Raw genomic sequence first — 21,175 nt, forward strand, 5'->3', positions numbered from 1 at the left:
TGGACTGGAGGGGGGGGGTGGGGATATGAGATTATGTGGGTCAGTATTTACTCCTCACTTCTCTACAATGGTTCTTGGTGACTGTTCTGGTACAAAATGGCTGCCATACATCACTCGGATGGCTGCTATACATTGGTGGTTTAGTTCCTTTTTGAAGAACTTTGAGATCATGTCAAAAGTACTATATAAATGCATACCGGTGGAAGCAGTACCACAGCCTCTGGGTGGACGAACAGACTGGCCCCGAACATGGTGAGGTGCTGGGTGAGGCAGTGAGCTGTGTGGAGGGTGCTGCCCTCCAGTGGTCGGAGGCCCTCACTGCTCCAGCGCCTCTCCCTCAGGCTGAAGTACTGGCACAGGGAGCTGAACACACACACTGATGCCTGGACTGGACCACTCAGGGAGGAGGTCAGGTTGACTGAGAGAGCCTGGTCTGTACTGTCAAGCCTAGGGACAGAAAAGATGGATGACAGCATTCAGAAGGGGTTAAAGTTCATCATTGTAAATCTGGCTTTGCAAAAATTATATTACAGGCACCGAAACTGATGATTTAACTCACAGCGGAGAGAGGAAGATGGTGTCCTCCTTGGCGGTTGACTGAGAGAAAAGGGAGAAGGTCAGTTCTCGAAGCAGGGAACTCTGGGATGCAGGAGGACTTAGTTGGGCGGTCACTATGATCGTCACATGTCCAGACACCTCCAGAGCAGCTCCTGAACATGTGGATTAACAATACAACTCAGTAAACATAATGAACATGTACCTGTATACCTGTAATATCAGGGGGGAGAGTGGACATCAATGTATTTAATGTGCACAGGTAAACTGGTTAGTTTTGATGATTGCCAGTGTACCTGGAAGCAGGCTGAAGTTGAAGGTGATGTACAGACCGGCATTGGGGTCCACTACCACAGGCTCTACTGTGAAGTTCACTGACCCCTTGGCTGGGAGAGGAATAGTAATCCCAGGGTCTCTTTCCTCCCCCCTGGCCAAAACAGCCCTAGCCCCAACCCCAGCCCCAACCCCAGCCCCAGACCCAGATCCAGACCCAACCCCAACACTTCCATCCCCATCCTCATCCTCATCCTCGTCCTCCTCCTCATACCCCGCAGGGTATCTGCTGGTCAGGGTAACCCGTATGGCCCTATCAGGATTCAGGTTGTCAATGGGTATGGGTTGACCCTGAGGGGTTGTGAACTCCATGGCAGCCAGACTGGTGGAGATGGGGGGGTTGGCTGTGGCCAAGAAGGGGTTGGACTTGGACCCCCCCTCCATACCTAGGAGCACCTGCACCACCTCAGAGCTCTGTCTCCTAAGCTGGGCACTGAGGGAGGGGGGGATGAGGAATTGACAGGGGGGGTGTGACTTGTCGTTGGAGAAGGAGGACGAGGGGTTGGATTGTGATTGGTTGGACTGCTTTAATTGGCGGGCGTTGTCATCGGTGCAGAGGAGTTCTGATGGGTTTCCATGGAAACTGACAGCTCTGATCTGAGGGGAGGAGAGAGAGAGGGGCTCCTCGCCGTGCGTTCGCGAGCGCATCAGAGAACGCATGAGCATCCCGGCGTGACCCAAAGCTGATACAACTGTCTCAGACACAGAGCCCAGTGAGCCAGGGTGAGATAGAGGATTAGAGGAGGCGACGGACTCGGACACAGCAGCCAATGTACTGCCTGAGAACAGAGATAAACAAAAATACCATACCTCATGAGTTACACCAAATTGCCAATCTCCAAGGCACACAATGTTGATATGACAGGTGCATCGATGTGTGAAGTATCTGGAGTATCATATGCTATGGTTGGCCAGGTAGGTGACTGACTGTACCCTGCGTTTATGATTGGTCAATACCTATCACATGGAGGATGTTCCTTCCCGTGTCGATGGCTGTGGCGTCTCCAGGTCTCGTCTGCCCTCCCACCACATAGATCATCCTCCCCACCGCCTCTAGAACCTTCTCCTGACAGCCCTCACACACCACCTCACTGGGAATGGCCTGCAGGAATAGAAACAGAAGTGAGTAGAGTTTAGGTGTACTGTGAATATGAAAATGCATAATTTTCTCTTATGAAAAACATTTTCTGGTGTGTTCTTCATTTTCTATGAGGTGTGGGCCAGTATACTGTTCTGGTGTTTCTGTGCTGAGTGACAGGTTCACCCACAGTGGACTGGGCCAGGGCTGAGCTGATCTGTGCTGCGTCCTGCAGGGAGGAGACTGTCAGAGAGGCCAGCGCTTGCGTCACGTTCCCCCTGATCTCTCTCCTGTCCCGGAGCTCCTGCTCACTCCCCACCTGTTCCACCTGAGGGGGAAAAGAGACACAGTGAGTGTGTGTGTGTGTGTGTGTGTGCGTGCGTGTGTGTGTGCGTGTGTGCGTGTGTGCGTCTGTGCGTGTGTGTGATTGTGTGATTGGAGAGAGACTCACATTCTGAATGTGGTCAGAAAACAGATAACAAAAGATTCACTTTTTGCGATAAGGCTGAGCTTAACCCTACCTGGTTGAGCTGGCTGGTCAGGGCCAAGGAGAATGGGATGAGCTCCTGTGGGTTACCCTGTTGGAGTAGAGCCCACAGTTCTGTCTGGCTCTTGTTCCTCAGCCAATCAGTGGCCGCCTGGCCTTCCACCGGTCGCAGCACTGTCAGAGTTCTATCAAACACAGTGACATGTGATCTCAAATTTGAGCATAGGCATGAATGTTCTAGAATCTAGATAGAAAACAGCTTTTTGGTTGGAGGCTGAGTTATGAGCTTTTTCTTCTTTTTTGCTTTTGGTATAGTTGTTGAAGGTGAAAAGAGTGGAGTTGAAGTTAACCCACAACAGAAATTAAACCATATACTGTATCATTTTTATTTGACCATTGCATTTACCAGGATGTGCCTTGAAGTACAACATATTTCAGGAGAATCTAGCTTTTTAACAAATGCCGAACTCACCTGTTGAGGGCGGTCACCATTGCCCCCAGGTGGTCCTCTACCTGCAGGACCACTGTGATGATTGACAGGTTCCTCTCCGGCCCCGGACCCCCCAGAGGGACCAGGGTGCCAAACGTGTGCTGGGTGCCCCTGTGGATGGCACATGGGTGTGGAACAATATACTCAGCAACAATTAACAGGTTTGAAAAGGGCACTTTAATTTTTTTTGGGGGGGGATAAACAATAAACTATTCATTGCAGACACACTTATGTTTAGTTGTATGCCTTTTTTTATGATTCCATGAAGGGGTGCTATAAGCGTACTCATAGATATCAAATAGGCTAATATTCACCTGTAGAGGGTAAGCAGCGGGCAGGACTGGTTAGTATGCTGGCATGATGCCACCTGGAGGGAGAAGATGAGCTGAGGAGACTCACTGTCATCACTCCAACCTGGAGATAGACAAAAACAAAAACAATCAAAGTTGTGGGATTCCAACCAGAACCTGTTAAAATAGGGTTAGTTTGGTACCATTACAACTGAATGGTTCTTTATGCTGCAGTGCTACCGTGAAAATACCACACATGCAGGTTGTTTACTCCTACCTTAAGTAGGTACAGTACTTACTACTCCCTAAGGTGACGTTTTTGACATCCCATACCTGAGCAGTTGAAGGTGACCACAGTCTCCAGAAGACGGATGTTTGACACTGGTGCCAGAGTACAGACCCCCCCGTAGGGTGGGCGGTTGGGCAGCAGGGTCAGGCTGGCACTCCCCCACTGCCCCTCAGGAGGGTGGCTCACGTTCAGGGTGAAGGTGTAGTTATGGCCGTCCTGCAGCACCCCTGGTCGGACCACCAGGTCAGGAGAGAGTACCCCCGAGGAGGTGGTGACCTCGTTAAGGTCAAGGGTCAGGCCACTTTGGTCCTCAGCTGTCCATTTGTACTAAAAAAACATGTAGAGGACGATATTGGTACAGTACTGAAATACCATAGGCAGTGTTATAAACCCAACTAAACTAAAATCAACTTATCATCAAAACCTTACTACTGTAGAGTGTGTTAAAGCTAGGCTGGAACTAACATCTGCACAAATACCTTCCAGGATCAGGAGTGAACCCTGACCTCTAGATTACCTGGGCATGGCTATCGCACTGGGCACAGAGGCCAGAGAGAACAACGGAGCGACTGTAGCTGACATGGTAGGAGGAGAGAGTGTCACAAGAGACACACTCCACAGTCACAGGAAGCACTGGAGCTTGACACACTGCCACCTGTAGACATGGAGGGGAAAAACACTAATGTTACTATCATACAATAAATGTAATAACTTTACGACATTTAGTACAATAAATAGCTTTCTCATATGAGTTAGAAGGAGATAGTGTGGAAAGACACTAAGAGGGTGAGTGAAGGACTACTCAGACTCACAGACTGTGTTGTGGAGACAGGTCTCCTGCCTTCCTTATGGACAGTGAGGGTGAAGAGGTAGACCCTACCAGACAGCAGATCACTACTGGGAACAGTAAATCTACTGCTGGTGCTCCCAACAGGCTGGCCAAGAGAGGGTGACTCTGTGGAGTTCTATGGTAGAAACATATGGCATCGAGACAATTACAAAAATGCTGTAATAACACTGTAGTAACACTGTAATAACACTGTAGTAACATTATTGTATTTACAAGTATTAAGGCGGTACCTCAGTGATGAAATCCCAACGATACTGCATCTGTCCCTCCTCTCCTGGCTCCACATCAGGGTCGTGAGACTCTGACCCATCCAGGGTGAGGTCAATGTTGCTGGGCCAGAGTCTGTATGATCCACCCCTGATGATGGCTACCAGGGGGCTGTGAACCACTGAGACCTTGGTCCTCCTGTGCAGGTGTAGAGGGGTTCCTTGGAGGGCGGTGGTGAATCCTAGGCAGTACTGGCCCACCCCTAGGGCATGGATAGGGAGGGACAACAACGGTGTGGTCACATCCACCAGACTACTCAGGGTTACCAGGTGCCCACTGTTCTGGGTTACCAGACCCATGTCATTATATCCACAGTCAGGCTCTTTATAGACCTCCCATAGGTAGGTGGTCTTGTATGCGGTGCAGCCCTTGACGTCTACAATGGCCTCAAAGTAGCTGGGTCTGGACTTAAGGATGGTGGATTGCCCCTGAACCAAGGAGACTTCGGGCAGGGAACACTGGAGTTCTCTTACCTCAGTGAGTAGTTGTGTGGAGACTTGGCTGATGTTGTTGGAAACTGTGACCTGAACAGCATAGGTTCCTGCAGTATGATACGTATGATCCACGGTGTTGGATTCTGTAATAACAACTTCGGTTGAGTCTCTGAAGTCCCATTGAAATCTTAGGCTGCTGCCAACATCCACTATAGCCGAAAAGGTAACAGCATATCCATGAAATACTCCTATCGAAGTACACAGAAGATTGACCTCTGTCACGGGCCACTGAACGATGGCTGTCTCGCTCAGGGTCTGCGAGCAGACGCCATTACTGGCCACCACACTCATAGACAGCGTACCACTTCCAGGTGAGATATAAATCACTTCCTGTCCTGTGACTTCCAAGGGCTGGGAGCCATCTAATTGGAACACCCAGGTGTAATCAGTAGGAGACCCACTCGTGACCTCTGCTTGAAAACGGACTTCTTTTACAGCTTCTAGAACAGCTGAGCAGCAGTTGACCAATCGTAGGCCGCGGATCCGGTCAACCACTAGGATGGTACGAATCACCTCAGAGCTGCTAACCTGGTTCCATGCTTTCACTGTGACAGAGTGGAGTCCAACTGGGAGGGTAGAAGTAGTGAAATGTCCCTGAACAAGGTCAATAGATGAATCACCATCTCCAAATGCTAAAGAAAAGCTCAAGTCGCTTCCTTCAGAAATTCTTGGTGTAAAAACAATGGTGTCCTCAGAACAGATAGTAGAGCTGCTTACATTTAGAGCCAGACCCTGAATAACGTCCTGGACAGTGACTCTGTGTGAGACTGCCTGCCAGCTGATTCCATTAGAAACATTGAGAGACACTTTATAAACCCCTATATCTGGAAAGATGTAGATAACTGACTGATTGTTACCTAAAACAAAATGGCCTCCATTGCTCATGACAACTTGCCACTCCCAATGCAGATCATTCCCCTCTCTGACATATCCATGAAACAATACAGAAGCATTTGACTTGATAAAAAATGGCTGTGTTTTACTGTTTATATGAAAGTCAACCTTGCTGGCCTCTTCTTGGACTGTCAGCTGTTTGGTGGCATTACTAGAGCTGAGAACATTCCGGATTGTCACTCTGATAGAGGACAAACCCAGAGTCTTAAACCTGTGAAGAAGAAAGGGGTTGTCCGTCTGTATAGGTGAAAGGTTAGAGTTCACATACCAGAGATACTGAAGGTCAGACCCGGTTTCCACGGTTACTGAGATATTCACAGGCTTCTCAACTGCCACTGTGTCTGACTCAGTTGTTATTCTTGCCCCCGAAACTCTCTCTACTGCCACGAGAGAAACATGGCTGGTCGTCTCACCAAGTCTGTTGGAGGCTGTTAGCTCAATGGAGATATCACCAGGTGTTTCTGTAAACAGCTGGAAATGCCTACCATCACCAGACGTCTGGTTCACTCCTCTCGGGGTAACTAACCAATGGTAAGTCACATTAGAGCCATGTGTCACTGAGGCAGCAAATAGAATACTCTCTCTGGAGGGTATGTACCTCATTGATGTCAGACTCTGACTTGTAATGTGAAGTCCTTGTATTCTCTCTGAAACCACAATCAAAATGGACACCTCTTTCTGACTCACCAGGTTCTGGATTCTAACTCTGACATGATACACACCTGCTTTGGGAAACACATACTTAAACTTGTACGTCCCCATTTTGGGGGCAGCAACACCATCCACTGACCAGTAGAAGTTGGTGTTACTCACGACACCACTAACTGCTGTTATAACAGTTTCCTCCCCTACCACTGCAAATGGCTGGCTGACTTCCAATGTCAGGTCTGATACAGGATGTAAAACATTCACTTCCAGGGTCATAGAGTCACGGCTCACTGCATTAAAAGCTGTGGCAGTAACTGTGAATCTGCCTGCAGAGGTGAAGACATGGGAGACATTTTGGCTCTGCACCAGTGGGGTGCCATCACCAAAGTCCCATTGCACAGAGACATTGGTCCCAATGCAACTGTCGACCCAAAATGAAGTCATCATATTGACAGTCAATGTGTTGCTTTGACCACCGTGCACAACGGTTAGTTTGGTCACAGGTTTTTGAATAACAACTGTAGCTTTGGCAATTTTTTGGCTGACTTTGTTACTCGCTATTACAGAAACTTCCTGGGTTCCTTCCTCTTTAAACACAAGGCAATAACGAGCAGGTCCTTTAATAGGAGAGTTAGTGGAGGAACGGTTAAACCACAAAAACTGGTAACTGGTGAGCTGTGTTGGGTAAACTACCGCATGGAAACACACCTCTTCTCCCACTGCTACAGCGTCCTGTGATGGATGGACAGTTAGGCTACTTATTAGGGACTCTATGCAAACGGTTGAATCATAAAACGCAGATCCTACTGGACTTAGAACCGTCAAGTTTACGTTATAAATCCCTGGGCTTGAATAAGCGTGAGCAACTGTAGATATTCCCCTCAGGACAGACAGAGGAGACCCATCTCCAAAACTCCAATGGAAAGTTAGGGAGGAAACATTCCCATTTACCAGTGCTCGGAACTGTATCGCTTTAACACTCTCAGTACACTCCGATGGTAGTATTCCACTGATAGTCAGCCTGTAGATTTCCACGCGGATAGACTGACTAACTCGGCTCACTGAGTTGGACACAGTCACTCTGACAGTGTAGTTTCCAGGAGACTTATAGACATGGGAAACAGAGTTGTCTGAGAGGTTTCTCTGCCCTGAACCATCGCCATAGTCAAAGTCCCAGTTCAGGCTTGTGCCTGAAGCCACTTTGCCACTGATTTTGGTGACAGAGTTCAGTTCACAAGGTCCGTTGTAGCTCAGCTGGAGTCCAGAGACTTTCTCTATAATTTCCACAGCCACCCAGGCAGTTAGTGCAGTCAACGTGTTGTTGGCACACACAGTCATGTTATAAATTCCTGCAGCTCCAACAGCATGGCTGACTTTGCCATGGAACCCTTGGACTTCTTTAGAACCATCCCCAAAGTTCCATTTGTAGAGGATTCCGTAAGGAGAGGGCTGTGGAGAAGCTTCCAGAAGGAAGGTCTGGTTAATGACAGGGACCAGGGGGGATGGAGATATGAGTAGCAGAGTTAGTGGAGGGCGGACCTTCACTGTCAGGGCTTTCTCGATTCTTTCGTATTGGTTGTAGACCTGGGCCCTCAGTGTGTAATCATCTGTATGAAAAACAAACAGAGCGATATTAATTTGTGGACGCAAGAACTGTAAGGCATGTGTTTTGGTCCGAATGTGTGTTCTTAATCACATTAGCTATTGGCATCAGTGTTTTGAATGAGATCTTTTGCTATTATATTGTAATTACAAGCTAATTATCATGTAATTACATTGTCTGGTCTTACTTATTTGCTGTGTGTGTGTGTGTGTGTGTGTGTGTGTGTGTGTGTGTGTGTGTGTGTGTGTGTGTTTACCTGGCTGTAGGTAGGTGTGGCTAACAGAGTCCTGCACATACACCTGTCTCACTCCCCTCTCCACCAGCTCCTCTCTGGACTCACACTGGGCTGGATAGGTGTGGTTCACCTGGGCACTGTCTTCACCAAAGTCCCACCTGCGAGAAAGGTTCATATAACAAAAACAGTATGAACAGTATTCAAGTAAATGGTTACCCAATCATTGACTACACTAAATGCACCAGTAACAATCAACAATACAATGTAAAAAAAGATATGGGGCCACGCCTCATAAGAGCATGCAGGATATACAAAACAGTACATTCGATAGTCTTGTAGTGATATCAAAATTCAAAATAGGTATTTTAGTGAAAGCAAAAAATGACCCTCACCTGAATGTGACACCTATTGAGATGTCAACTTTGACCCTGAAACTGAAGAGGCGTGTGGCAGCCACAGCGATGACCTCACTGACAGAGAGGAATTCTGGATCGGCCAGGGGGGCCATGACATCAGCAGTCAGAATGACCTCCAGAGACTTGGAGCTCACAGGGTTCTCTGCTGTTACCTGGAACAGACACCCTTATGATTCATTGTAAGCATCCCATTTGTACAACATAGATTTAGCAAAAAATACAGTATACACTAAATATATAAGTGAATACATGTATTTTAACACTATTTCTAGACACTAATCTGAGGCCAGTAAAAGTAGGTTCAAAACTTTATTTTACATAATAATAATAATAATAATATCTCATTAAAACAAAATGGATCCCCTTACCTTGAGCTTGTACTCTGCTGGCTTCTTGAACACCACACTGTAAGTGTCTCCTTCATAGGCAAACTTTCGCAGGTTGTCAATCACCCAGGTGTACTTCACTAAGGAACCGCCCTCTACCTTAGCTGTGAATAACTAAGGTGAGAAAGCAGAGAGGATGATGGGAAGGCATCACTTCAAAGGAAAGTTCAAAGTTCAAAATTAACTTAACTGACCAGGGATGTGTTCAAAGCAAAGAAAAGTGCAGTCTGAGTTTGATTGATTTGAGAAAATAAAAAGGTTAGTGAGTTAAAATCTGGATTTTCTGGTCAATAAAAATCATGCCACTGAGAAGGAGAGTGGCATCTCACCTGTGACACCTCCACCAGCATCCTCAGGTGTCCCTGTGGTTCTACGCTGAGCCCGGTCACTGCCTCATAGACAAACACCTCCACACAGATACTCTGTGAGCTCACTGCATTGGACACACTGACATTCAGAGTGTGGACTCCCACTGAGGGTACCACCAGGGACACATAGGAGAACCAGGTATCAGGGGAATCTCTCTCGCAACCAGGCCAAGGATGGGGCAGCTCCTCTGGGCAGGAGGGCAGGGAGGGGACACCTCTCTGGAGCACTGGAGCTGACCAGGAGCTGGTGGTGCTTTGTCCTGATAGGATTTTGACCACAATGAGCGTTGGGGCATTTACAAGGATATGGATCTGGTTGTCTCCCTCAGGCTTAGGATGGACAACATCAAGTCCAGAAATTGGGATCGGAGCTGGGGCAGAGGTCCTGCTAAGAGGGGTACTCATAGTCCCTGTGTGTGTGCCACTGTGCTCACTCTGGCCTGTACTGGGCATGGACGAAACACCATAGCCGTGCCCGTGCAGTGTGTCCACATACAGCACCCGTAGGTTGCACACTACACCGTCCACCCACTGGCCCCCCTCGAGTGAGGATGAGAGCCCCCCTTCCCACCAGCCCCCCCACTCCGCCCCTCCCAGGGAGAGGTAGCTCTGGCGCCAGGGGGAGGAGGAGCCGTTGTCACGGCAATAAAGGAAGGTTCCAGAACTCCTGGTGTGCTGTATGGCTAGAATGTCGTCTGGGTAGACAGAGAGTTCCTTCTCTGCTAAAGCCACCTGATAAAGAAAACATGAAGATAAGTTGAAGGACTTGAAGTTTACTCATGAGGAGGTTTTAATGTTTGAGGATCGTACACTACTTACACTGATATGAGCCGGCTCAAAGCTGGGAGCCACTCTCAGCGGCAGTTCTGCCACCAGGTGGTAGAAGGGAGGTATTGCAGGGTATCTTGGGGGCAGGGGGAAGCTGCGGGCTCCTGCCATAGGGGTGTGGTAGTAGGGACTACAGGGGCTGGTGACAGGTACACATGTCTCCAGCAGGTGGCACCAGTACTGTCCCATGGCACAGCCACCTGTGGTGTTACACAGAGGCACTGCCGAACAGCAGCTGAACGGGTTGAGGAGGGAGCTGCAACCTGTAGGAAGGGGGAGAGAGAGAGGGTGTGAGAGAGAGAGAGAGAGAGAGAGAGAGAGAGAGCTTGTTACGGACTTTCAGCAGTGTTCAACAAGCAAGAAGAGCTTCTAATAAACAGACGATACCCTGAGTAGCGTTGTGTTACCTGGGGGCACCAGGTGGTGGTTGGGGCTGCAGTAGGGCCTGAGGATCTGCATTCTAACCAGGCTGGACACTTCACTAGGCTGGGCTACCATCTCCACAGATACCACCTGCCCTGCATGGCTGAACCACAACCCTGGGAACAGCATCATCTGATGTGGCAGAAATAAACCAGTGGGTTAGAAATAGGGAGAAAATACTGTATACTTGAGATCAAACATTGACTTGACGTGAGTATTATCGATTGCCGTAGTATTAAGCAGTTTGATTACTCTTTCTCACCTCCACTCTCTGCTGGTCTATGTCAGGGGCGGTGGGCAGGACCTGTGGCTGCGTCTTGGCGTACACACCAGTCATGAGAGGAACCCCTGTGAGGTAACTGTCCACTGATGGGAGGGTGACTACAAGAGACAGACAGGGACACACAGTGCACTGAGCAAAGGCAAAGTGAGAAAACTCACATAGAGTTATGGTGGCCAACTAACAGATCCATGAAAAACACAGAAATGGAGGTCTCCTTCATTCAATCCATCTACTCTTTCCTGTCCTCGACAATGTCAAATTATCATTTGCTTTTGAGTCAAAGTTCCCCTATCAATGAAATGAAATGATACAGTCTTACCTGTCACCTCTCTCTCGCAAAGGAAGAGGTTTTCTCCATCACATGCTGCACTCCTCCACTGTCCTGGTGACCCTAGAGCCATCTGGAAGCAGTCCCCCTGGCTCCCACTGCCTCTGACCCGTCCTCGGTGACTCTCCGCCCCCACACCTTCAGTCTGGTGTGGTCCCTCTCCCCATCCACCTTGCAACCACACCCACACACCAGCATTTCTACACAGACAAACAGTCAAGAAACAATGAAACATGTAACAAATAATAGTCAAAACATACTGTTATGATAACAGTCAATAGCAAAATGTAAACACACAGAAAACAATAAGGAGGTCTTAAGCTCAGTAGGTTTGTCATCCATGAATAGAATTTGTCATGGAAATTCCATCTTTTAACACTATGCAAGTGGTGTCACACAGTAGTACCAAATGACACAGGTCTGTCCCTAACCCTAACCCTAACCCTAACCCTAACCCATACAATCCAATGTGCCTAGTGAGGCCAAAAAGCTACTTACGCTGGAAAGGAGCCGTGGACAAATGTCTGTGTTCCAGGACTGCTGACTGTCGCCAGATCTCCACCTTTGATCTGTCCACACAGATCCCGCGCCTCCGGCCATGATGATGCCACCGATGAGAGCCAATAACATCGCAGATTGGCCAGATGGGTCTGGGCACCCCTGGGGCAAGAGACCTCATCTGGAGGACAACATCCAGACGTGATTCAATAATCAGCATTCAGAGTGATTCATTTAATGATGACAACCACTACCAATATACTAATTGCACTGCATAGTATTGGATACCTCACACAGAGAGCCAAACAGGATACCCATGTCCAATAGGATTAGCTTTCAGCATCAAAGGTCTCTCTGGAGGTAACACATCAAATAAAGCTTCTCACCACCACCTGCTGCGAAGCTCGCTGCCACACACAGGCTCCAGACCAGCGCTAGACTTTCTGTAGCTGTCATCCCTGTCATCTCCCGCTGAGATTCATATTCCCAGGATAATGAAGGCTAGGCTAACACATCGCTGGAGCAGAATGGAGCTCAGAAGAATCTCATTTTCACTCCTGGGCCTTTGCGTCTTTCTCCCTCCCTCTGCCTCTCCCTCTATCGTTCTCTCCCTCTGGGACATGTGGCTCCCACTACACGGCCCCCCTCCTCTCATCCTCACTCTATTGCCTCAGAGACACTCTTTTGTCACCTTTTTACCCCCCCCCCCCCCCCAACAAGCTTACCATTGTCTTGTGTGTGTGTGTGTGTGTGTGTGTGTGTGTGTGTGTGTGTGTGTGTGTGTATGTGTGTGTTTGTGTGTATGTAGTGTGTGTGTGTGTGTGTGTGTGTTTGTGTGTATGTAGTGTGTGTGTGTGTGTTTGTGTGTGTGTGTGTGTGTGTGTCTCTCTCTCTCTCTCTTTCTCTCAGCAACCGTTGCTCTCCACTCATTTCAACCCAGCAGTTTTATTCCCTTTGCCCTCTCCCCTTTCTCCCATCTTTTTTTCTGTTTCTCCCCCCTGCTTTCCCTCCCCCTGGTCAGTTCCCTCAGTGACTTATGAGCATTGGAGAGGTGGGGAGGGGGTGTCATTGTTTTTAAAGGCCTGTGTCTCCCCTCTCCACCCCCCGAGAGCCTGTGGGACTTTTAGCTTGTCTCTCGGCAACAGGCAGAGGTTCCGAGTGGACAGAAGAGGCCCAGCGCTCCTCATTTACATGCTGTAAAATGTCTCCTGACTAAATAGAGACAGTTAAACCCCCTCAGACAGGCGAGAGATATGTACATGCCTTCCAGTAACCCCTCCTAAAACTCCAAACAGGAACGTTTTGGTGCCAATTTTGAGAGAACTATTATGCCTTCGGCCTGTCTTTTGTTCATAAAGAGGGGTTTGGGAAAGTCAGCCATCAGGATTTTTTTCAATAACTTTTTTCTAAAAGTTCAAGTGTCCATTTTTAAAAGTTTTGTGAGCATCTTAAAGGTTAATTGGGAGACAAAGACAAAAACAAGTTTGAATGGTCTCTTTTTCATAGAACTGATGCAGGCAGACATTCAAGCAGACTTTCAAGCACAGTCCTCTCAAAAAGGCAGGCTGCATCTTTGTGACGCACATGCAACCACGCAAAAGTAAGTCTTAAATGAGGGATGCCATGACGTTGCTTGGCAACGAAACAGATAGAGTGGCTGAGAGTTGTCATTAGCTTTTCTGGACAGCGGATCACCGTGGTAACATTGTGGATCTCTTTCTCCCCCTCCCACTGTGTGTGTGTGTGTGTGTGTGTGTCTGTGTGTGTGTCTGTGCGCGTGCGTGCGTGCGTGCCATGGTGCTGCTGGTGGACTCATCGCTCTTGTTCCTTCTTGTGTGACATGCATTTACTGTAGTAGAAGTAGAACTTTACAAACGTTCCAATTCAAGGCAAGAATCCATGTCGACCTGAACACATTCCTGACCTTCTCTGTTCTTTGCCAGAACTGGTTGAGGGTGTTGACACCATATATTTATCATTCAGTTGACACACACACTGCAGGGAGAGATGTGACATTTAAGGGTAATTATTTTCACGAGAATGGAGTCTCTTCAAATCTATCAAATCTAAGTCATCGTCTCCATACGATATCACAGAACTAAATGTCTGTGAATCAATGTGCTGTAGGCCTAAATGAAACCTGCAATAGATCATAGCCAAATGATGAATAGGATTACAGCCGAAAAGCAATATTCCAAGGCTGTTACAAAGAACTCGACTCCAACCAGATGAGAATTCATCGCCATCTACTGGAAGAGAAGACACATAACTCCTAAAACATGGCCTGGCGGCGCGAGTTCGACAATGGTTTTGCGACTGTGGGCTATTCTGGGACAGGTGAGGTGTTGAGAATAGTTACGGACAGGTGAGTTTTTATTTTATTTTTTTATTAGAATCGATGAACATGACAAATCTTCATAGAATTTAGGAGGTATTTTAATGACGGGTAGTAATGTCAAAAGAAATGTTCTGCAATATTCTCTACAGTTAGACCACGAGTGATTTGTATGAATTGAAATGTTGGTGTATGGTTTGAAGAAAAAAACGAACATGGTCTAGCACCGTGTCGGCGGTAGCACTTATTGTGTGATGTATATTGTTTCAACCATGTCAACCATTTACAATACATCTTAGTAATTCATTCAGAGCGGTATACATTCGTCTTGTAATTGGTTGACATACATGTGGAGCTGACTACACACTGAAAGTGAAGTGCAAAAAGGATTGGAGGATGCGGGCATCGATCCCGCTACCTCTCGCATGCTAAGCGAGCGCTCTACCATTTGAGCTAATCCCCCGGCTGTCCAGTAGGTAGAAGTCATAGGTATTAGTGTTAAAGGTATAACTATCCACGTATAGTTATTGTTTTTGGCACCCTTGATATACAACAACGTTTTGAATAAAGAAACGTTTTCAAGTTCCCTATATAATACAATTGCATGGACGGACACACATATAATATTCTTTAATATAAAGATATATAAAACTCCTACTTGCTTTCTTAGTTGGACCAAAATACGCCCATTATTGTATCACGTGAACTGTCGCAGCCACTCAGAGCCTAACAACCAACGTCCACGACTGTTCAGGAAGTATCTCAGCTGACACATGACTAATGTCAATAGCGATACTGTGTTGAATGGTTTATTGCTTGTCATCCTTTCAACCCAGGTGATAGAAGCTCACGCGTTGTAATTATTGAAGTTTCCAGGGCGTACAACTTGATATTGGAGCCGTAGCCTCGCATCAATGGCCAGTGTCGTTCCAAGTGTGTCCGATTTAGTTGCCGAGGCTCGGCGGGTGTTCGAGCAGAACTTCGGAGGTGATGGTCCACAAGTGGCTGTGTGTGCCCCTGGAAGGGTCAATCTGATAGGAGAGCACACCGACTACAACCAAGGATTCGTCCTGCCAATGGTAACAACATTCAAAACCAATCAAAGGTTGTTTCTTGGAGCTGACAAAGACATCCAATCGTCTCAAAAGTCACTCATCAGATTGTGTAAGGGGTAATTTATGCAGATTGTTTACTAGATTGCTCAGGCTTCCCCCCCCCCACCCTGTCACGTACAAACACCTTGAAGTCAAAGTCAACAGACACTCACAGACACTCATTGGCTCTTTGCTTTGTGACAGGCTCTGCCCTTGGTGACAGTAATAGTGGGCAGCCGGACCTCTGGCCAGAGTGTGTCCATAGTAACTGCTGCAAAGGATGTGGAGGAGCCGAGGAGAGCGGACTTTGACCTGCCCAGTGGCAATGCACCTCTGTCTCCTGGGAAACCCACCTGGGCCAATTATGTGAAAGGAGTAGTACAGCATTACAGAGGTAAGAACAGTGATTGGCAACCTATTGACATTCCCTCAGTGCTGTGGTGGGTGAAGGTGGTATCTGTTTAGTTGGCATGGAAAACTAGTTACTCGAAGTATCTATCTCTGAGTTGGTGCGTGGGCTTGTATGGGGGATATAGAGATATATCATGTGTTATGATATGAAATACAGTCCATGCTTTGCATAGCTTTGGCTGTTGTTCAGTTGGCAGGTCTTTATCTGACCGCCTTCCTCTTTCTTTCCCTTTCTCCCTCCCTCCTGTCCTCTCTCTAACCCCCCTCTGCCCCTCCAGCTCCTCCTCTACCTGGTTTCAGAGCAGTGATAGCCAGCAGTGTGCCACTGGGAGGAGGTCTCTCCAGCTCAGCCTCTCTGGAGGTGGCCGTGTACACGTTCCTCCAGCAGCTCAGTCCAGGTGGGAGTTGGACAAGACTGTATGCCGCATTAACTTGACTGCAACCACAAATAGCTTATACGGTTGCTTATAGCGAGCGCCGTTAATATGCAATTATTAGGCAATAAGTCATTTCAGCACTTTCTTAGGAACTAACCTGCTTCATGCCGGGCTGTAAAATAAAGGGTCGCCCCGCTTTTTGTGAAGTGTAATTGATTGTGCGATCCGTCACACTCCCCACCACAGATGACGGGGACCAGGTGGCGAAGGCGGTGGCGTGCCAGCAGGCGGAACACACCCACGCTGGCGTGCCCTGTGGCATCATGGACCAGTTTGTGTCTGTGCTGGGAACGGAGGGACATGCACTGCTCATAGACTGCCGGTAACAGCCTACAAGAGTTCTAACACGGGTTTTAGGCAAACTGTTGAAGTCCCGTTGAGAGAGAAAAAAATATATCGCCCACAGTTCTTTCTAATGGCAGCATGGCTAATGGTACACTTCACTCCACGTTGTTGTGTCAGGTCTCTGGAGGCGACTCCTGTGCCCCTATCAGACCCTGCTCTGGTGATCCTCATCACCAACTCCAACGTGAAGCACGCTCTGACAGGCAGCGAGTACCCCACCAGACGAAGGCAGTGTGAGCAAGCTGCCGCCATCTTGGGAAAGGCCAGTCTGAGGGACGCCACTCTGAAGGACCTGGAGGGTGAGAACAAGAGAGAGAAAAGGAGAAGAAAAAGAGAGGGAGATTGTCTGATTATATCATGTGTCTTGTGAGGAGAACCCAATGGTCATTTTCCATCTCCGGGAGGACAGTAAATTCAGTTCTATTCTATTGTATTCTACAGATGCTTGACAGGACCTGTATGATTCTGCTATGTCTATCTTTCTCAGTGATTTGTCCAACGTCTTTGCAGATGCTAGGAGCCGACTGGACGATGTGACGTACGTAAGAGCCCGTCATGTGATTGAGGAGATTGAGCGCACTGCCCAGGCAGCAGAGTCCCTGAAGAAGGGAGCATATAGAGAGTTTGGAAAACTCATGGTGGAGAGTCACAACTCCCTCAGGTAAAGATGCAGTGATATAACGCCCCCCTCAAATTCAGAGATTTCATCCCAGTTCTAACAGGCAAATTGTCTATTGTTATCATTGCGTATGTAAATGCTGTGTATATTTCCCTCTACTGCCAGAGACCTATATGAGGTGAGCTGCAAGGAGTTGGATGAGTTGGTGGCTGCAGCGATGGAGGTGGAGGGGGTGTTTGGGAGCAGAATGACTGGTGGGGGTTTCGGTGGATGCACCGTCACTCTACTGCAGGCCCACGCCATAGACAGGACCATGCTGCACATACAAGTGAGCAGGAGCACACACACACACACACACACACACACACACACACACACACACACACACACACACACACACACAATGCTCTGGCAAAGGTCGGTAGACTGGAACTGTTTAGACTGGAATTTTATTTCATCTCTAGAAAAATGTTTGGAAGACAAAAAGGGACTTCCTCGTATGGGCGCTTTGTTCAATGTAGAGAAAAGAGCTTTCAGAATTAAGGCTGTCACTTTAAGAGGAAGTCGTAGACAAATCGCTCAGTACCCCCCCCGTGTCTTGCTCGGACAGCCCCAGTTCGCGTGCGTGCGAGTGCACGTGCGTGCGTGCATGCCTGTGTGTCTGTGTGTGTGTGTGTACGCGTGCGCGTTTGTTTGTGAGGCCGAAAGAGGGTACGGGATGAGAATAAAAGAGAGCTCCGTAGAGACAGGGCGAGAGAAGTTATTAGCATGCGAGTCTGGTTGCTCTCTCTTCTTTTCTCACAGCCTGCTTAAACACAGTCAGGCTCAGCTTATGCAACAGGCCCTGGGTTGGCTGACTACAGTCACTGCACTGGCACCAATTGGAATCCTAAATAGAAGAAATCCTCATGGTGGAATAGCATAAGGACCACCAAACAGAATTTTAAACAAGGGAACACGCTTTGTTTTTCAACAAGCAGGGACATTTGGACAGTCCAAATACACCTGCCTCAAACTCTGGCTTTATAAAGCTCCAGCTTTGAGGTTTGGAAACTCTCCGGCTGGTTTCCCCTCATCTTTTTCTAACTTGCTCGTATCCAAGTTACTGCTTCGCCTCGCCAACTCTCAAAGGAAAGTCTCTCCTGGAAACAAAAGAAACACTTGAAACTTCCAACTTCCCTCAGTCCACAGCATTCCTGAGCGCCGCCTGCGGAAGGATCCTCACAATCCACAGAAATCATCCAGCTAGTGCAGAGCATAACAGAGGCTGTGTAACTCAGTGGATTAGAGGATCACATCCCTGGATCACAGCAGATTTGGGCAAGAAACAGTTTGGGCACCACAGATCTACCCCGAGTTAAGATGCTGAATCTCAACTCCCCGGACAGCAACAGTAACTCCCTCCACGACCCTGTGTCATTGAACGTGGGTGGAGAGATCTACACCACCACTCTGGACACTCTGACGCGCTGCCGAGACTCCATGCTGGGGGCCATGTTTACGGGCCAGATCTCCACGCTCAGGGACAAGCGAGGGAACGTATTCATCGACCGCGATGGGAAGGTTTTCCGCCACATCCTGAATTATCTGCGTTCTAGCTCCCTGGATTTGCCGGAGGGGTTTTCGGAGCTTCCGTTGCTCAGGAGAGAGGCAGATTTCTTCCAGATACGCCCCCTGCTGGAGGAGATACGTCGCTGGGAGTCGTCTGGACCGCTCAGCCTGAGAGATGGACCGAGAGGTGCCATGCTGCTGGTGGATGTGGACTGCCAGGTCTGTGTGTCGGTGTGTCTGTGTCTGTGTCTGTCACTCCAAGGTGTTTTTTTATGTGTACATGTGGTCTCAGCACTGCGTCTTCAGCGTGTGTTTCATTCCAGGTGCGCCTTCTCCACTTCAACTTACGGCGCGCGCCCGAGAACTACGAGCTTCGCACATGCTCAGTGCGTGTCCTCACAGCAGACCTCTTCTGTACCTGGAGGGCCTTCGTGGGTCTCCTCTGTGAGCGCTTCTCCTTCCGCACACCCAAGGGTCCCGTCTCCCCCCAGCCCAGTAACCCCAGGCAGAACAGGCTGAAGCTGGAGTGGGTTCCCCGGCCAGAGGAGCTTCCCCAGGACCAGTATGAGAAACAGAGGTTCCAAGGGCTCATTATTTCGGACCCTGAGGCCACACAAGCCCACTCTGGCGATACGTGTGATGTCATCAATGCCCACCATGCTCCGTGTGAGGTCATTGACATGCAGGGTTTTTTGGAGGAGCTCCTGACGTTGTCGTTAGCCGAGGGGTTTAGGGTTGATTCGGTGACCCCCGACCCCACAGATGTTCTAAACTGCCGCTCCCTTCGGCTCATCCTGTGCTGAGAAGTGTGTCGGAGTGGTGGGCTGGTACCACTTAAACAACTTCCATGGATGTTATTGATCACTATTAAAACAGGGGTGGGAGTCACTTACAGGATTACACTCATACCAGGGGGGTATTAAAACCCCCATTGTTTCTAAACATACTGATACCGTAATGAACAGTATGATGTTTACATCCTTCTGTCATGTGAAAACTGAAGGAATCACTGAACATTGATTATTAACAGGACCAGTTGTTTGTCTTTTTGCTCTGTTAATGATCTGCGTGTGTACGTCTGTGTAGGAGTGAGCCACGGAGCTGTTTTAGTGTTATTTGTAAAGCAGTACATTATTACAATAACTGTACTCTGTAATTCACTGACCAGACTAGAGATATTTTTTACAGCACCTTGTGAGCACTTTAATAAACATAACTGGAAATAAAGATATTAATCACTCCACTACTGACGGTATTTGAAATTATAGTTCACTCCAAACTCAAATGTTATCCAAAGTTTTCAGATTGCAAAGGTGGTCTAATGTCAAACTGAGTCCATGTCTTACCCATGCCATGTTTTATATCGCATTCGGCAAACATCTAATTTAATCCTTCTAGATGATGCCTATCTGTCCCATCATTTGCACTTCACGTTAGTTCCTGCCGTGTAGGAGGAAGGGAGATGAGATGTTGATGGAGGGTGTAATTTTAGAAAGGAGGAAGCAGCGTAGGAGGAAGTTTGTGAGAGGAAATTCATGCCGGGAGGGGAAAGCTGCCCAGCTGGAAAACAGCCCCTTCCTTTAGCTGCCTTACATCTCCCTCCAGCCCTACAAGGACTGGACATCTGTAAGCAATATGGTGATGGCTCTACCACCATTAGATGTTCTTCTTATATTGTCTGGCTGGCACTACTGTAAATGTCTGTATGCACTCACTGGCTGTGTGTTCTCTCAACAGGAGCGATACACGGGAACGCCAACCTTTTACATCACCACCCCCTCTGAGGGAGCACGGGTCCTCAGTCTGTGAAGCATTACAAATACTGTACACACCATCTCCGTGTGTACCTGGACCACAGAAGACACATTCCTATTAATTGGCAAGATCTTACAGTGATATTTTGATATGGAGCAATGTACAATGATGAATGGGGTTAGAAGAAGGGTAGATTTCAGTGGATAAACCCTTGATTTTTAAGAGTTTCCTTTTCTGGAAATGTGCTTTGATCCATCATGCTTGTGATTTCCAAGCACCAAATCAAGTCAAGATCAGAATAGTCATTCATTTCAAAGACTGTAATGAAAATAATATTATTTGTTTCATTTCTTCTTTTTTATTTTATTTTATAAAACATCTGAAAAGTGCCATATTAATGATTATTGTTCACTATGGGGAACTGTGAAATTGAACCCTAGAAAGAGTTTGAGCTGAAATATTCAATAAAATCCAAACGATGTTGCATGAATCATAAGTCAACGGTATGAACATCTAAACCTTTATGCAAATGTATTTTGACAATGTGTTTGGTGAGATTGTAACAAGGGGATTTCTAGATGTACT

At 47.8% G+C, this 21,175-nt stretch overlaps 3 protein-coding genes across 3 annotated transcripts in view; 2 read left to right on the forward strand and 1 right to left on the reverse strand.

Annotated features, from left to right (window-relative positions):
• pkd1b (polycystic kidney disease 1b) overlaps positions 1–12,499 on the reverse strand; it is a gene marked incomplete at both ends in the record, with an annotated part of 20,839 nt that extends 8,340 nt beyond the window's left edge. Inside the window, 23 exons of the mRNA XM_083687613.1 lie at positions 1–4; positions 198–447; positions 560–710; positions 852–1,667; positions 1,846–1,990; positions 2,157–2,294; positions 2,488–2,638; positions 2,926–3,054; positions 3,258–3,357; positions 3,567–3,849; positions 4,040–4,177; positions 4,335–4,487; positions 4,603–8,282; positions 8,535–8,671; positions 8,906–9,081; positions 9,298–9,429; positions 9,645–10,405; positions 10,496–10,774; positions 10,919–11,066; positions 11,197–11,315; positions 11,537–11,745; positions 12,044–12,224; positions 12,430–12,499. The exon at positions 1–4 is cut by the window's left edge and continues 192 nt beyond it. Coding sequence (XP_083543739.1) covers positions 1–4; positions 198–447; positions 560–710; positions 852–1,667; positions 1,846–1,990; positions 2,157–2,294; positions 2,488–2,638; positions 2,926–3,054; positions 3,258–3,357; positions 3,567–3,849; positions 4,040–4,177; positions 4,335–4,487; positions 4,603–8,282; positions 8,535–8,671; positions 8,906–9,081; positions 9,298–9,429; positions 9,645–10,405; positions 10,496–10,774; positions 10,919–11,066; positions 11,197–11,315; positions 11,537–11,745; positions 12,044–12,224; positions 12,430–12,499 — 8,350 coding nt within the window. The remainder of the gene's footprint in view (positions 5–197; positions 448–559; positions 711–851; positions 1,668–1,845; positions 1,991–2,156; positions 2,295–2,487; positions 2,639–2,925; positions 3,055–3,257; positions 3,358–3,566; positions 3,850–4,039; positions 4,178–4,334; positions 4,488–4,602; positions 8,283–8,534; positions 8,672–8,905; positions 9,082–9,297; positions 9,430–9,644; positions 10,406–10,495; positions 10,775–10,918; positions 11,067–11,196; positions 11,316–11,536; positions 11,746–12,043; positions 12,225–12,429) is intronic.
• A 2,639-nt stretch (positions 12,500–15,138) lies between these two features.
• Positions 15,139–20,980, forward strand: galk1 (galactokinase 1). Its single transcript, XM_083687144.1, has 8 exons — positions 15,139–15,457; positions 15,677–15,866; positions 16,162–16,281; positions 16,507–16,642; positions 16,783–16,964; positions 17,176–17,326; positions 17,450–17,612; positions 20,573–20,980. Exons 1-8 carry the CDS (start codon positions 15,293–15,295, stop codon positions 20,642–20,644), a joined length of 1,179 nt encoding a protein of 392 aa, XP_083543270.1. The 5' UTR covers positions 15,139–15,292; the 3' UTR covers positions 20,645–20,980.
• On the forward strand, positions 17,737–20,550 carry LOC310816832 (BTB/POZ domain-containing protein KCTD21-like). The gene is made up of 2 exons (XM_083687145.1): positions 17,737–19,054; positions 19,159–20,550. Exons 1-2 carry the CDS (start codon positions 18,647–18,649, stop codon positions 19,636–19,638), a joined length of 888 nt encoding a protein of 295 aa, XP_083543271.1. The 5' UTR covers positions 17,737–18,646; the 3' UTR covers positions 19,639–20,550.
• Positions 20,981–21,175: the final 195 nt, after the last annotated feature.

The sequence above is a fragment of the Argentina silus genome (assembly GCF_951799395.1).
Source record: "Argentina silus genome assembly, chromosome: 16".
NCBI classification, from domain to species: Eukaryota; Metazoa; Chordata; class Actinopteri; order Argentiniformes; family Argentinidae; genus Argentina; species Argentina silus.